The 16,776-nt window shown below is 39.8% G+C and overlaps 1 protein-coding gene across 4 annotated transcripts in view; it reads right to left on the minus strand.

Annotated features, from left to right (window-relative positions):
* The window catches only part of ANK3 (ankyrin 3, node of Ranvier (ankyrin G)), a 381,124-nt gene that overhangs the window by 182,377 nt on the left and 181,971 nt on the right, over window positions 1-16,776 (minus strand). For all 4 annotated transcript variants that reach the window (XM_010839398.1, XM_010839394.1, XM_010839395.1 and 1 more), the window contains exon 9: window positions 5,829-5,927. In XM_010839398.1, coding sequence (XP_010837700.1) covers window positions 5,829-5,927 — 99 coding nt within the window. The remainder of the gene's footprint in view (window positions 1-5,828; window positions 5,928-16,776) is intronic.

Raw genomic sequence — 16,776 nt, forward strand, 5'->3', positions numbered from 1 at the left:
GGGTTCACTCTGAAACAATGCATGGATGTTGAGGTTCAGGGAGTAGGGTACAAGGTGGAGAGCAAGCACGTGGCCCACATGCTGTGAGTCAGGAAGCTGAGTGATGTGCACTGAGGGCTTTAATTTGCTATTTTTTCTGCACACGTTTGAAAGTTTTGTAATAAAAAGATTTTCCATGACTTGAAAAGATAAAAACAGTGTAAATTGCACTGTGGGCCACTACTAATTGCATCCCCAATGACATGGAATTCTGACTGTGTGGATCACAACAAACTGGAAAATTCTCAAAGAGAGGGGAATAACAGACCACCTGAGCTGCCTCCTGAGAAATCTGTATGCAGGTTAGGAAGCTACAATTAGAACTGGACATGGAACAACAGACGTTCCAAATAGGAAAAGGGGTACGTTAAGGCTGTATATTGTCACCCTGCTTGTTTAACTTCTATGCAGAGTACCTCATGAGAAATGCTGGGCTGGATGAAGCACAAGCTAGAATCAAGATTGCCAGGAGAAATATCAATAACCTCAGATATGCAGATGACACCACCCTTATGGCAGAAAGTGAAGAGGAACTCAAAAGCCTCTTGATAAAAGTGAAAGAGGAGAGTGAAAGAGTTGGCTTAAAACTCAACATTTAGAAAATGAAGATCATAGCATCTGGCCCCATCACTTCATGGGAAATAGATGGGCAAACAGTGGAAACAGTGTCAGACTTTATTTTTTTGGGCTCCAAAATCACTGCAGATGGTGATTGCAGCCATGAAATTAAAAGACGCTTACACCTTGGAAGGAAAGTTATGACCAACTTAGATAGCACGTTAAAAAGCAGAGACATTTGCCAACAAAGGTCTGTCTAGTCAAAGCTGTGGTTTTTCTAGTAGTCATGTATGGATGTGAGATTTGAACTATAAAGAAAGCTGAGCACTGAAGAACTGATGCTTTTGAACCATGGTGTTGGAGAAGACTCTTGAGAGTCCCTCGGACAGCAAAGAGATCCAACCAGTCCATCCTAAAGGAAATCAGTCCTGAATATTCTTTGGAAGGACTGATGCTGAAGCTGAAACTCCAATACTTTGACCACCTGATGCGAAGAACTGACTCATTTGAAATGACCCTAATGCTGGGAAAGACTGAAGGCAGGAGAAGGGGACAACAGAGGATGAGATGGTTGGATGGCATCACCGACTCAATGGACATGAGTCTGAGTGAACTCCGGGAGTTGATGATTGACGGGGAGGCCTGGCGTGCTGTGATTCACGGGGTCGCAAAGAGTCAGACATGACTGAGCGACTGAACTGAATTGAACTGAACTGAACTATTTAAGACTGAAAAGGATAAAAGTAAGGCAGGGACAGATTGGTATTCACTAGATTGATTTTTATTTGCTCTTTCTATGTTACTAATACTTGTTATTGAGTATTGATCAATTTTTAAGAAAGATATAAATACAACACTTCCCTTGTCACATCAATGTCGAAAGGACAGCTTTTCCCTTTTCCATCAGTCTGGTGCCACCACGTGTTCACAACGAGGAACGGCAAGCCTCTGACTGACTAATATTCAGTTTAAATTAACTGGGTTCAAAGACACGCCATGGTACGTGATAAGTAAAACGTTCATTTGGACTGCTGAGAGATGGCATAGTAGGGTACAAGGTAAATAAAACCTTTAAAAAGGCTTAGCATGACACTTAGCATTCAGTACATGTTTCTCAACGAAGGCAAAAGCAAGGTATTAGATAGATACCAGTCTCTTCAGGCATGTTTCCTTTAAATATGGGGCAACATGGAGAGGCCTGGGGAAATTCCCAGAGAATCCAGTTATCGAGAGAGGCTTTAGTAATTAATGTAACCTGTTTTAACCTATGTGGGGTGGAGGGGGAAGTGACAGTAAATTTAGTTTCCCAAAAAAATCATCATCACTGAACTTTGAAAATAATGATATGCTAAATAAGCACTGATGATTTCTGAATCCTCTGGGCCAAGTTAAATGTCCCTAATTTATTTATAAATGACATAAGACAACAGTTTCGGGGGGTATAAAAGCAAGTTTTCCTTTGACCACTCTCATGGCGTCACTCACACACCCCCTCATGTATTTTAACTATTTGTGTTTCTTGAAAGCAAGAGTTTCATGGGTTAAAACTTCCCCATACTGCCCAGCAGAGAGCCTTGTATATACAGAAAGAGCTCCAGAAATAACTATGTAAATATAAAGCCTCCATACATGGCCAGTCAATCAGGATATTTCTGCCTAAAAATTTCCACTTCAACATCTTGAACCAAAGTAGAAACTAAGGTGCAAGAAAGAACGGGAGCCCTTCTCACGTGAGACACCGCCACCCACGAGCATATGCACTTGTTTATTTCCCGCCAAAACATCCCTCTGCTTTGTGTGTTGATACAGCCTTAGAGGAAAACATGAAGCAAACAAAGAAACAAACTCTGAGAGAACAAACGACTTAGTGAAGATTAGAAATGGGTGGCGGTGTCACAAAAAGAAGGAAACTCTCTAATGATAACACAAAACCACCATCTCTGAATGGGTAACTTATAGGTCACTGGGGAAGCACCAGAAAAAAACACCATCTGCCTTGTGGAAAGGGGCCTTATTACATATATACAGCATCTCATCAAGCTAAAAACATGGGTCCAGGGTGATGGTTTTTCTTAGCTAAGAAAGATGGACGTCTTGAAGATTTAGAGAGATGGTCTTAAAGTTCAGAATGCATTCATCCACTTAATATTTATTTGACAAATATTTGGTGAAGGTCTCCTAGGTAACAGGTGTTGATTGAGGTGCTTGGGGAATAATGCTGAGTATAAGACAAAGTTCTTGTTTTCATTTCACTGAAGAAAGAGATAGCAAACGAGTAAAGAAACCAAGAAGGTCTCGCTGAGAAGATGACATCTGAGCTGAGAAAAAGGTGAAGACTACAGAGATCTGGGACAGACTGAGAAAGCTCAGTCTGAGGGAACAGGTAATGAGAACAGTCTTGGTGTATTATAGGAAGTGAAAGGAACCTGCTTGGCTGGAGATGCTGAGGACCAGAGATGAGTCTGGTGGTCAGATTCTGGTAAGGACTTCTCAGTGCAGTGGGCATGGGGACTTCCGAAAAACATGGTAGAAGTGATGTGTGTGTTTATCCAAACTTTCACAAGCTCCACTGAAAAACATGAACGGAATTAAAAGACAGAATCCATGGGGCACGCACACATATGCGCAGGCACACCCACACAGTCACACAATGGGAAAGAAAACAAAACGTATGTGTGATGTCTACAACTTTAGAATATGAGAAGAGATTTTACGTGTGTTAGCTTATCCAGCAGAAAGGAGAAGGCTGACACCTAAGTGCCTGGTGAAGGGTATAATCTGTGGTACGCTGGCAAATGTCTCACGATAGCTCTGTGAAAATAGGTAGCATTTGCCAGTTTACACTGTGCAAAGACCTCTACTCTATGACCGATATCAATCTATCACCATAATGTTACTGAATATGGAATTAGGAAGAGATGCACATAATAGGTTCAACGGTGTGGCTCTGGTATACTACAGCGTACGATGCAGAGAATGGCTTTAACTCCCAAATGTCCAAAAGGTGGCAACAGGGAAACGTGGTACCTCGGGGGATAAAGGTGAGGCTTGGGACCAAAAGCTGGATTGGCTGCCTATGGAAGAGTCAGGTCCATAGGTCCTTCCACCCAGCAAAACCAAATGACTTCCCCCCTGTGCCTTGCAGGAAACCAGGAATTAAACCTCTGGAGATTCTGGACTCTGGGCCCAGGGCTGAGCAGAGGGCAGTGGTTAGGCTCTGATTCAGAACAGGCACTCAGAAGAAGGAAGGACACAGTAGCTGTTGAAAGAGTATGGTCTCTAGGGTTAGACGACCTGGGTTCAACTCTTTGTTCTGACACAAAATGAGACGTCTCAAGAAAGTTACTCTATCGCTCTGGGTCTGAGTTCCCTCATCTATAAAAAGGGCATAATAAAACTCATGCCTCAGGGTTATTGTGAGGAGTAAATGGGTTAATATATGTACAGTACTTAGAGCCTGGTATGTAGTAATCACTATGTAACTACTGTTATCACTGTTATGATTAAGGTATACATCGAAGACCAGGAGAATGATAGCTCCTGTTCCTTTCCAACATATTCACCTAGAAAGGCTGGAGAACTCATCTCTCAAAAAACCATACCTCCTAGAGAAAAGGCAACAAACCCTGGCATTAGGGACCTCTCTGATCCACCTGAAAGGAGCCCTGCCCGAGGTGCTCACGGGGCTTGCACTCAAAGGTGAGTGCCTGGCACACATGGCCAGGTAGACCGTGGCGGGAAACTCCCACCACAAAAGAGACAGCCAGAGCCAACAAAGACATAAAAAGAAACCTGAGGAGTTAGGGACAGATGAGAGATGAAAGAATTTAAAGTAAAGTCATCTTAAATGTTTTCTGAAAGGCAACAGACTGTATTGCATCTGTAAAACAAGAACTGGATGCTTTAAGAAGCTCTCAGAGGACAAGAAAATGTTCTTGCATATTAAAAACATCAAAAATAATCGAGATTTCTAAGGAAAAAAAGCCAAATACACAATGAGATGAACAATAGGAAAAGAAAGACGAGACAATGATTTGCTTTTTAATTGTGCCCATATTGTTCTGATAAGATGAGCATTTTAAAGAGAATGATGAGAATTAATTTGAGACTTTTTAGGCAGGAGGCTGACATGGTTTGGTTGATGTTTACATGGCCACTCTGACTGCAAAATGGGAACAGGATCAGAAAGGAGCAGGTGGGGAGGTGGGGGACAAGTAAGGAAATAATTACCGCAGTTTAGGAAGATGATGTAGTTCAAAGAGCAGTGGGATTAAGAGGAGATAGATATGGACTATGTGGAAGGAAAAGGAACAAGTAGAATGGTTTAGGTGAGAAGCACTCAAAAGTCCAAGATGTCATCACGTGCAATGAAAAAGGGTGGCTGCTTACTTCTGTTGGATAATTTCTCCAACGCTTGCCAATCTAAACTCTGTGATGAGTGAGAAAATTGTTCCGACAAACTTGACCCTGCCCATCTTCACTAAAGTTGAGTAAACACTGATCAGAGTGCAAACAGGAGCGATACATGTTTTGTTGTTGTTCATCTTTAGAAATTACGGCTCTCTATAAAGCTTAATGTAGCTTCAAAAAGTCACTAATTTGATTTATAAAAATAGTACTGACTCTGAGGTAGTTTGTATGTCCCCAAATTTATTTACAAATATTCTCTTTTTCAAATACTATTAAATGGTCTTACCATTTAAAAAACTCAGAAGACACTTAGTAAAACATTATTTTGTTTTTAAGGCAATCATTATGTTTTCCTTTCAGACATGTCAACTGTTCCAAAGGCCCAAAGTGCAATCTTTCCACAGTTTCCAGTCTTTATCACTTAAATAATACCTTGGTGTTTTTAAAAATAGTCTGTGAACTCTCAAGAAATAAACTGAGGGTCAGGAGAAAAGGTGCCAGCACCCAGACTTCAGACTGTAAATCTTGGTCTTTCTTTTCCCAACAAGCAATCATTTCTGAGCTATGGAAATTTCATAGAATAAAATCAAACAGTAAGTGTTCCTGAAACAAAAACACAAGTAACACACACACAAATGACCCTGTGGTAGAGGGTGTTCCATCTGAAGGCCTCGTGAACTCAAACTTGATCTTGAGGGTCTCTAAAGATTTGGTGCACAGAGCACAGTAATTGCTAAATTCAAACTACAGCAAACTCTATGTGATTGGAAGGTTGGGTAAAATAACCAAAGGATCTTCTCAAACACCTGGGGAGAAATTACCTTGGTTTTGGAGAGAATAGGGGCAGCTCGATCGAGCAGCATCTCCACCACCTGTTCATGGCCACTTCTCGCTCCGCAGTGCAGCGGCGTCAGACCGTCCTATCAAAAAAGGCAACGTTTTCAAATACATTCGACGGGAAACTCTATGAATGAGTCTATTTCATCAAGATTCAGCATAGCATCCAAAGTGCTGTGGACCAGCGAGCTTCAAATATTTACTCAAGTATCTCATAATATAATTCTATTTTTTCAACTGAAGAATTGAAATTTTCAAGTTTAAGCAGTGGTCAAGTGTGTAATTCCCTGCAAAGCTGACAGTTAAAAATGTAACTGTTCCACTACTCTTTTGACTATCCAATGGAATCTAGGTACTATAAATAATTATATATTCACCATTAAAAAAAATACTACAAACTTTTCAAATAGGAATTTGTAACAGGAATTTTACATTGCTCCTTTTTGCTCCTGCATGTCTATTTCCATTTCATTTCCCCCATATAATTGTATTTTCATGTAATATAATTTTATGCTTGAGTGTTTTTTATTGATTATCATATCATACTTCCCTACTGCAAAAAAAAAACATAAATCTAAATTTTAAAAAAGTTTAAAGATTTTCTGAGAACACAAGCCTTTAAGTGTCAAAAATAAATCTGATTGGAATGATAATTATTCAAACACAATGGATCAAAACAGCAATACATTATAAATTTTATGATTATTAAGCAAGAGTAACAATTTATTAAAAATTCCTCTCTGAATGACATATGTTTTTTCACAATCTATTGATAGAATGAGCCAGGGCTCAGCATCAACACTTTCCCAATTTTTGTCTTTATAAATGTTAGTGCTGAGACATCTTGTCTGCATTAATACATAGTTGGACTTTTGTTTTGGCAGTAGCACTAATTCTCTAAATTCCTGAATTACATGCCAAAAATCACTTAATAACCTTTCATCAAAGATTTTTTCAATGATTCATCATATGACAACTTCATTAGGTCTTTTCTGTGAGCAGCAATAGAAGAATTCGATTATCTAAGCACCAGAAGCATGTAGTTCTTAACAGGACACCAGGGATCTGAGCTCTTCCCTTCGCCTCAGAGGTTTTGCACTGTGGGGCCTTGTGGGTTACAGTTAGAGTCAGGGCCTTTCTTTAGGACTAGGGGAGAAGGGCTACTGTATATAACAAAAAAAAAAGGTGAGAAAGGAGAATTAACAGGGATTGAGGAAGTGGAAATTTATTCATTTAAACAATCTAAATGGCTCCAAATCATGTGGAGAAGTTTTTGCACATCTTGGTTTTGTTTCCCATCTTGAAGATTCCTGCTGTTGACACTGAATATCTACCCTAAAGATAGCCATATTTTAAAATATGACAAAAGTTGATTCAAGTCACTTTCTAGCCTACATGAACAGATCTTGTAAGTAAACCTAATTATCTAATACGTAGTCAATAAGGTACAATCCTATTTCTAAACTACTAGCCAAATCTCAGAACAATTAGAATTCCTTAAAATATGAGATTTGAATCACAAATATGGTATGAGTTGGACTGTATATTCTTTGAAAATGTTTAAATATTCTACATTTTATGCTAATTTAAAACACTTGCTCTAAAGCAAACTAAAGCAATATAATAATAGTCTTTCAAGTCAGAAACAGCATTTTCCTAACAAAATAGAATAAAATAAAATCTGAGAAGACATTAAAAATATACCATGAAGGCAAATGTTTCCCCAGTAATGTAAAATCTGAAAATAACTGAAGAAGAAATAATACAATAATCACATCTAACTTCTGACACACACAAAATTCACAGTCTCTGAATGTGACTGTCTTTTATGAACTAAAAGGTCAAATTTGATTCTCTCATTTCTCGTAAGTACACTCTGGATGACAGAATACACGTAGGCATTTTTAAACTACGGTCACACACAAAATTATTCATCTTTGAAAACTCATTTATCATTTTCAAAGAAAACTCATTTATATCTTTGAAAATGATCTTTCCCCGAGCAAAATCCTACATATTGAATATAAAGTGTTTGGCTACCTAAGAGGAAAATCTATTTCAATTCCTTAATCTTTTGAAGTACATTGTTCCTTATACAGACATATATAATCTTGCTGACTTCATCCTGTTAAAAAAGTTTTAATCATGGAAAAACTTCAAACATATTTCAGACTAAAGTAGACTGAATAGTGTAATGAGTCCCTAGGTACCTGGTGGACAGCATCAACAAATGTCACCTTGGCATCCCCATTGATTCATCTCTATCCTGACCTTTTCTTTTTTCTTGTAGTGTTTTGAAGCAAATCCAAGACATTGGATCACTGTATCCTTACAGCTACCCTTATACAGAAGGGTATAATCTTTATTTTGTAAATGAAGACTCTGAGGTTCAAAGAAGTTAAATGACTCATCTAAGGTGTCACAGGCTGAATTCAGCAAGAGGTCAGTGCTGGCTGCAGGACAAATAAGACATGTCTTGGCAGGAATTATTAAGACAAAGCCTCTCTGCTCAAACTTTCGGACACTCCTTGCCTTCCTTTATATTTTGCAGCTGCTACTTCTGATCTCCGGTGTTTATGTATTAAAAACTCATAGAATCTGGGGACTCAGCAAGGAAAGGTGACTTTTTCTCAGTCGTGTCAGAGCTGTGAAGGGCTTTCCATGCTAGCCACTGCTTGTTTTACCACCTTGTTTCAATGATAAAGTCTGCAAGTTCCCCAAGGAGAGCCTCATTGGTTCCTAGCTCAACAGAGCTACCTGAAGCACAGCTCTATCAACTGTAGTTTTACTTGCAGTGTTTTAAACATTGATTGCGAACATCTAACTCTTTTGGATCTTCTGCAAATTTGCTCTGTAACTTTTCACAGGTGCAATGCTCTTCAAATAGCCAGAAGCCCAGCAGGAGAGATCCCTTTCAGCAGGAAGCGGCATAAGATGTCACGACTATCTGACTGCACAGACAGTGCTGGCCTGGCTGCTGGGACAGTCACAGGTCAGTGGAAAACTACTGCCTAGAGTTAATGTGAGATCTTTAATCAGCATCATAGTTTATACAGTCACGAAGATCAAAACGACTGGCTGATCCACATTGAGACGGAAAAGTATAAGCCACATAGTGATTCACAGTTCTGCTTAAAAAAAAAAAAAGAGAGAGAGAGCTGGGATTGACATTACTTAATACCATTTTTGGAGGACAAAAAGTAAACATTTAAATTTTGAACTAATTTCTTGGGCTTTGAAATAGGTGGGACATCATTCACATTCTTGAAGCACTGCTCTGATGATACCTCTGTGTTCATAATCTTTAATAACTGATTCAGTCCTCAGTGAAGTCTAAATTCCTCAGGTTAGCATTCAAAGTGGAGAAGGCAATGGCAACCCACTCCAGTACTCTTGCCTGGAGAATCCCGGGGATGGAGGAGCCTGGTGGGCTGCCGTCTACAGGGTCGCACAGAGTCAGACAAGACTGAAGCGACTTAGCAGCAGCAGCAGCAGCAGCATTCAAGGTCTTCCAATCAGTCGCTGCTACACTTAACTTTTGCCTCATCCCCTTCCCGTCCACCTCAATTATACTCTTTGCAGTCCCTGGCAAAAGCCTCTCCTGTTCTTGTTTCTCTGTTCTGTGTGCACTATTTCATGTACCCCAAACTTCCCTTTCCACTTTCACCAAGATCCAAATCTTATTGTTTTAAAATATAGGTTTTCTTTGAAGGCTTATTCAGGGTAGACATAACCATTTGACCATGAGGATTCCCCTCATATTTTATCTGAACCTCTTTATGGGAAAGTACGACATTTTGCTTAGTATTTTAGTTATTTGTGGACATGCATTATCATCCCATGAGTTTGTTTCTGAGGAATAAGTTAATGGCTTAAAAGGGATACTTGAATCTCATAGAGAAGGTAACTCAGTACCATGTTCATAAAAGTTGCTTAATAAAAATGACTGAGTAAATGAGAATGAGTGGGTGAATGAATGGGCTTTTAGGCTAGTCTTTTAAAGATGCTTTCTAGTTAGTGGCTTAAAAATTCCTTTCCTTCTTATTTTCTATGTTTAAGACTAGACTGATTTTATACCCTAGAAGTGCTATTAAAATACCTATTGTTCCATAAAAAATGAAATTCTCAATAGATAAGTGACTTATAAACTGGAATTACACTGAAGAATATGACTCAGTCTTCTTAGCATTAAGAATAAGAAGGTAAGACCATAAAAAAGAACGAAATAATGCCATTTGCAGCAACATGGATAGAACTAGAGATTATCATACAAGTGAAGTCAGTCAGAAAGAGAAAGACAAATACCATATGATATCACTTAAATGCAGAATCTAAAATACGATACAAAGGAACTTATCTACTAGATAGACGCAGACTCACAGATGTGGAGGACAGATGTGTGGTTGCCAAGGGGGAGGGGAGGTGAATGGAAGGATGGAGTTTGGGGTAAGCAGATACAAACTATTAGATACAGACTGAATAAACAACAAGGTCCTTCTGTATAGCACAGGGAACTATATTCAATATCGTGTGATAAATCAGAACAGAAAACAACATGAAGAAGTATATGTCTGTATATCTGAATCGCTGCCGTACAGCCGAAATTAACCCATTGTAAATCTTCTATGCTTCAGTAAAAAAAGAATTAGAAAGTAAGAGAAATATGAGAATATTGGCTCTAGTTAAGGTCCCCCCTCCTTTTTCTATTTCAGGACACTATAAGCTTTAAAATAAGAGCCATTGTGGATATTGTGTTTTGTAACATAGCAGTGGACTGGTTTACATAGCAGGGAACTCTTTTCCTTAAAATTAGAGCAATGCTGTTTCCAATATAATATAAGGATTTTTATCCACTCCCAATACCTAGAATTTTGCAATTAATGCACAGTGTTACTTTGAATGGTCCTGGAACAAAAAGCAGTCCCTCAACCATATACAACAGGATATAGTTTTGACCTCTAATTGAAAAATGCTTGACAAAGGCAGTTCTTGGGGCTCAAGGGAGGCTGCCTCAAGATAGGCAATATATGCAGCTGGACAGGAGAGAAGGAGCAAGGATGTGGAGTTGCCATAGTAACATTATGGGAGGGAAATGAAATTGCATGGGGTGAGTGATTTTTTTTCCAATTCCCCTGATTTCTAAAGTACTAACATAATGAACAAGCATTCCCTTGGGAAGAATTCTGAAGCAATGCAAACTGGCGAGTCTAGATCTCATATTTCATTTCAGTGGCAGCGATCTTATTAGGGAGGTAGGGAACAGCACTTCTCTGGCTAGACAAAAGGCTCTCTCGTGTTAGACAAAGAGCAAAAGCTTGCACACTCCAAGGTCAAAAAGATTTGCTTTCAGGTCTAGCTTTTCTGAAAAGCACAGACTGGGACATTAAAGCATCACACTTAGGAACACTGAACCCAGAAAATGTCCTTAACAAGTCGAACTTGCTCAAAGATAATACTGAAATGAGACAATTTCATGACTTAGGAAATACTTTCAGAGAAAGACACTATTTTGATTAGTATCCTCTAGGTTCCTTTCTATTCTTCCTTTTAAGCAAAAAACACACCCAAGAGAGGGAAAGGAAATCAAGCAGAAAACTCTGGATATATACTTTCTTCTTTGTCATGGATATAAAATGGGATATGATATTTAACTGAAGATTAAAAACAATGAAAGAAAAAGCAGATAGTACCCAGGAGAGGAGAGTTATAATGATAGCCAGAGAGAAATTAAAAGGCACTGGTTACATTCTAACAAACTATTCTCATACATGTATTTTTCTCTAAAAATTCTGACTGTATCCTCATTTTGTACATGTTAGAGAATTGTAGATTTGGCCTGAGAGGAAGTGAAATAACATTTTTTGAGACCGCTCTATTGTCACAGGCATTTTATATTTGTGATCTTACTGAATTTTTACAACAACACAAGAGAAAAGCATCAGAATTTGCATTTATAGATAAGAAAGTGCTACTCCAAGGATTAGTGTGCCTACCCAAGGTCACATGCAAGTCATTGGTTCACGTTAGGACTTAGGCTCAGTTAGACTCACATTAGAACTTAGTTCCTACATCAGAGGGACTGGATCTCTTCCACTGCAGCAAGCAATCTCCTTTTAACATCAAGAATTCATTTCTGCCATTTATATACAGGAGAGAGAAATATATCTTTCTAGTGCCCTTCCTTGCTGTCCTGACATACATTCTATATGTTTAAAATCAAACTAAAATGAGGTAGAATTCCTTGTTGTTCTTTCTGCTCAGAAAACTGGAGCTTTCTTTCTGAGCCTAGAACACACCCTTATAATATTTGTTGTGTATTTTTCCACTCTCTTCTGTGTGAGCTTTTTTTGTCTCTTCTTTCTTATCTTCTTTTGGGTTAACTGAGTATAATTTAGTTTTCCAGTGACTGATTCACTATATGTATCATTGACAATCTCTTCCCTCTGGCTTTTTTTTTTTTAAATTTTATCCCTCTGGCTTTTTAACTAAACTCTTTCTTTTCTTTCCTGTTTTTAAAAGTGGTGTTCCTAGAGATCAAAATAAATATCCTAAATTATCACAGCCTAAATAATATGATTAACTATATTATATAGTAATAGAATTTATGTTATTATGTATTGTTATATAATTTCATGTATGAGAATTCTACAATATTATAATTTCATTTATATTAGTAGCATCATATTTTGTGCTATAAATATATATTTAACTTAAATGCATTATAAATCTTATAACAAATTGATATTTTATTTAAACAATTTTTTTAAGTTTTAAGAAAATAAAAATAGTTTTTATCTGATTATTACTTCTAACTCTTCTCTACTTTAGATCCACATTTCCTTCTAGTATCGTTTATCTTACATCAGAATTAAGAACTTCCTTTAATATTTCTTTTAGTACGGGTTTGATGGTAACAAGTTATCTCAGCTTTTGCTTATCTGATACTGTCTTTATTCTCCTTTTATTATGGAAATATACTTTACTGGATATAAATTCTAGATTAGCAAATACTTTTCAGTCAGCATCTTAAAGATGTCCCATTGTCTTCTGATCTCCAGAGTTTCTGATAAGAAGTCAGATAACACCTCTTCAATAGACACTATTTTATGACTATGAAATATTTAATAGTTTAAGAATTTATTCTTAATCAAGGCAATCACACTTCTGGAAATATAATGGAGAGCAAAACTCAATACTCAATACCAATATTTATTTTATTTTTCTCTCATATTTAACCTGATAAATATAACCAGTTGCATTTCTGGGAAAGAAAAAAAGTGTTAGTTGCTCAGTTGTGCCTGACTCTTTGCAACCCCATAGACTGCAGCCCAACAGACTCTTCTGTTCATGGAATTCTCCAGGCAAGAAAACTGGAGTAGGCTGCCATTCCCTTCTCCAGGGAATCTTCCTGACTCAGGGATTGAACCTAGGTCCTCTTGTATTGCAGGCAGATTCTTTACTGTCTGAGCCACCAGGGAAGCCTGCATTTCTGGGAAAGGACAGGCTAAAATACAGGACATCTAAGTGTCTCGTGACATCCTTCCAGACTGGTAAGAATTTAACAACTGACAGATTTGAGATATTCTGAAAACCCTTTATCTACCTGCACACAAATATCTCTTTATTCTTATAAATCAGTTGGATGCCATTAACTTCAGGGAGCAAAATTATATCAACACAAAGTGAAAGTCGCTCAGTCGTGTCCGACTCTTTGCGACCCCACACACTATACAGTCCATGGAATTCTCCAGGCCAGAATACTGGAGTGGGTAGCCTTTCCCTTCTCCAGGGGATCTTCCTGACCCAGGAATCGAACCCAAGTCTCCCACACTGCAGGTGGATTCTTTACCAGCTGAGCCAGAGGGGAAGCCCCCTATCCTTATTAGCACAGGACCAGTATAAAATCAAGTAAGACATTTTGGCAAATGTAACATTAGGAACTGTATCTAATATATTCAGCAAATACTTATTAAACATTTAGTATGTGCCAGGAAGTACTAAGTGCTATGGATACTAAGATGAATGTGTGTTTCCGAGGGTCAAGGTGTAGTTTTGGATGTAATATTGTAGTAGTGGGATTATATGGAGAGGCGGGCAGTGGTACCTTGCTAGAAAGGCTGGAAGCTGGAGGAGGAATGGTGAGAGCAGCAGTCTGGGAACCGCAGTATTATTATTACTGACTACCTGGAACTCCTGAATAGTCTCTGGAGCACTACATACAAGCACAGTTGCCTTTGTTATTGGATTGAGAAGAGTCAGTGAAAGGAGATGGAGAACTCAGAAGTTGCCACAAAGTTTTAAACCGGTTCTAACTTAGAATCTAATTTAAATTGGTTTAAACTCAGAAGTTGCTAAATTAGTTTTAAACTGGTTCTAATTTAGGGTCCACACTGAGCCCCTGATTTGGCTGTGAACTGATGCGAAGGAAAATAAAAACGACAATAGACCATCCACTGCAAAGTCTCCTCCTTTAGAAAGGATGCAAATACACATGCTAGCTTTGCAGAGAGCAAAAATTACATGGAAATAGCAGCTACCATAAGCAGTCATTCTTAGCAATGCATTTCTTTAAAGGAACAAATTAGGATGCTATATAAAGACCAGATTGAAGCATTTGCCTTGATATCTGTACATGTCGCGCCACATTTGCCTCCACTATTACCTCTTAAATTATGTTGTCATTGTTACGGAGAGACTGTTAAAGCTCTCCTGTCATAGCAACTTTCGGTGTGTACAATACAGTATTGTTAACTATAGCCACCATGCTGTAGCCTAGATACTTGAGCCTGAAAGTGAAAGTGAAGCCGCTCAGTCGTGTCCGACTCTTTGCGACCCCATGGACTGTAGCCTACCAGGCTCTGTCCCTGGGATTCTCCAGGCAAGAATACTGGAGTGGATTGCCATTTCCTTCTCTAGGGGATCTTCCCGACACAGGGATCGAACCCGGGTCTCCCGCATTGTAGACAGACGCTTTACCGTCTGAGCCACCAGGGAAGTCACAATATACTTGAGCTTATTCATCTTATAACTGATAGCCTGTTCTATCTAACCAACATCACCCCGTTTCCCCTACCTCTCAGCCCCTGGCAACCAGCATTCCATTCTCTGTTCCATTCCCTTCCAAAATTCAATGTTTTCAGATTCCACATCTAAAAGATATCACAGAGTAGCAGTCTAAGTTATTAAGTTATCAGTGATTCTCTTTTTCTGGGACTCTCATGATAGGTAGATTCTTTTCACTTAATGGTGTCCTATAAGTCCTGTAGGTTCTCTACATTCCTTTTTTTCTTTTGTTCCTCTGATTGGATAGTTTCAAACTGGATAGATCAATTTCTTCAACTTGGTCCAATCTATTGTTGAAGCTGTCTACTGAATTCTTCAGTTCAATTACCGTGTTAAAAATTTTTTTTAATTGGTGGATAATTGCTTTATAATGTTGCATTGGTTTCTGCTGTACAACATAATCAGTCATAAATACATATATATATCTCCTCCCTCTAGAGCCTCTGTCCCCTCTCCCATCCTACCCCTCTAGGTCATCACAGTCATTGTTGTTTTTAGCTCCAAAATTTATTTGGTTGTCTTTTTATGTTTTCTATCTCCGTATTGAACTTCTTGAATAGTTTGTATTTTTTTTTCCTGATTTTGTTAAACTGCTTGCCTGTGTTTTTTGTAGATCTCTGAGCATCTTTAGAACACTTATTTTGAATCCTTTGTCCAGCAAAGTTAGTGAAAGTTCACCGTGTTCCTTTGGTGACGTCATGTTACCCTTGATCCCTTCCTGATCCTTGTAGCCTTGCACAGATGCTGTGCATTTACAGAAGCAGTCATCTCTTTCAGACTTTATGGCTTGACTTTGGTATAGAAGGACTTTCTTCTATGGTGGGAGCATGCGGGAACATTCTCTAACCTTGCAACTCGCGGTGCAGGGTCTCAGATACAGGATTGGGGGCTGATGTCTCATCTGTTCAGGCTGCTGGGGGCACAGCATTGACCACAGTGGCTGCAAAGGCTACTGGAGACCTCAGTGCCTCTCGGGTGCAGGGGCTCAGGGCCTGGCAGGCAGTGGTGGCGGCTGAAGCTGCTGGTGGATACAGACTCGGTTGCAGGGGCCAGTTGCAGGTGCCTATGCAGTCGCAAATGCTCATTTCAGACTTACACAAACAGCTAGGGGCAAGGGCCAGCTGCCACGGGTCCGGCCAATTGCAGGTACGCTGGCAGTTGTGGGGTCCCTTGGCTGTCAGCATTCATTACTGTGGCTGCAAGGTCTCACCATGGGTGCATTGCTGTGGAGGCTGGTATTGGCCATCAAGCTGGAGGCGTGCAGGTGCCCAGCTGGAGGGGTTCCTTGCAAATGAGCCTGGTGGTGCAGGTCAGTGACAGCAGACAGGGCTAGGCCTGGCCCACAGGAGCTGTGGAGGCCCTGGTGTGTACTATGGTTGCAGGGTCTCCCCAGGAGCATGCATGGCAGTGGAGGTCGGTCGTGAGGGTCTGGTTGGGAGCGTGCACATGCTGAGTGATGGAGGCCAGTGACTAGAAATAGAGCCAGGTTCAGGTCCACAGGCAGCTGTGAGGGCCTTGGTTGTTGGCTTGCCGTTCCATACTGAAGGATCTTGCCATAGGTACAGTACAGCAGTAGAAGCCTGTGATGAGGGTCTGGCCAGCAGTGTGCAAGTGCACAGCTGGAGGAGCCAGCCCCCAGCACATGCACAGAAGTGGGTGACCCACAGGGCTCTAGGCTGCTGTCGTGTACTTGTGTGGCCACAGAGGTCTGGGCTGGCTGCTGGTGTGGATCCTGAGCCCCAGCAAGGCAGTGGGAGGTGAGCAGCAGGGAGGGGCTCACACAGCTGGTGTCCGCGAACGAGAATATCCGCGGGACAAAAACCAGTGACATCTACAGGGGTTCTGTGTCGGCTGTGCTGGCATTGGCCA

This window comes from Bison bison, unplaced genomic scaffold, assembly GCF_000754665.1.
Source record: "Bison bison bison isolate TAMUID 2011002044 unplaced genomic scaffold, Bison_UMD1.0 scf7180017864116, whole genome shotgun sequence".
NCBI classification, from domain to species: Eukaryota; Metazoa; Chordata; class Mammalia; order Artiodactyla; family Bovidae; genus Bison; species Bison bison.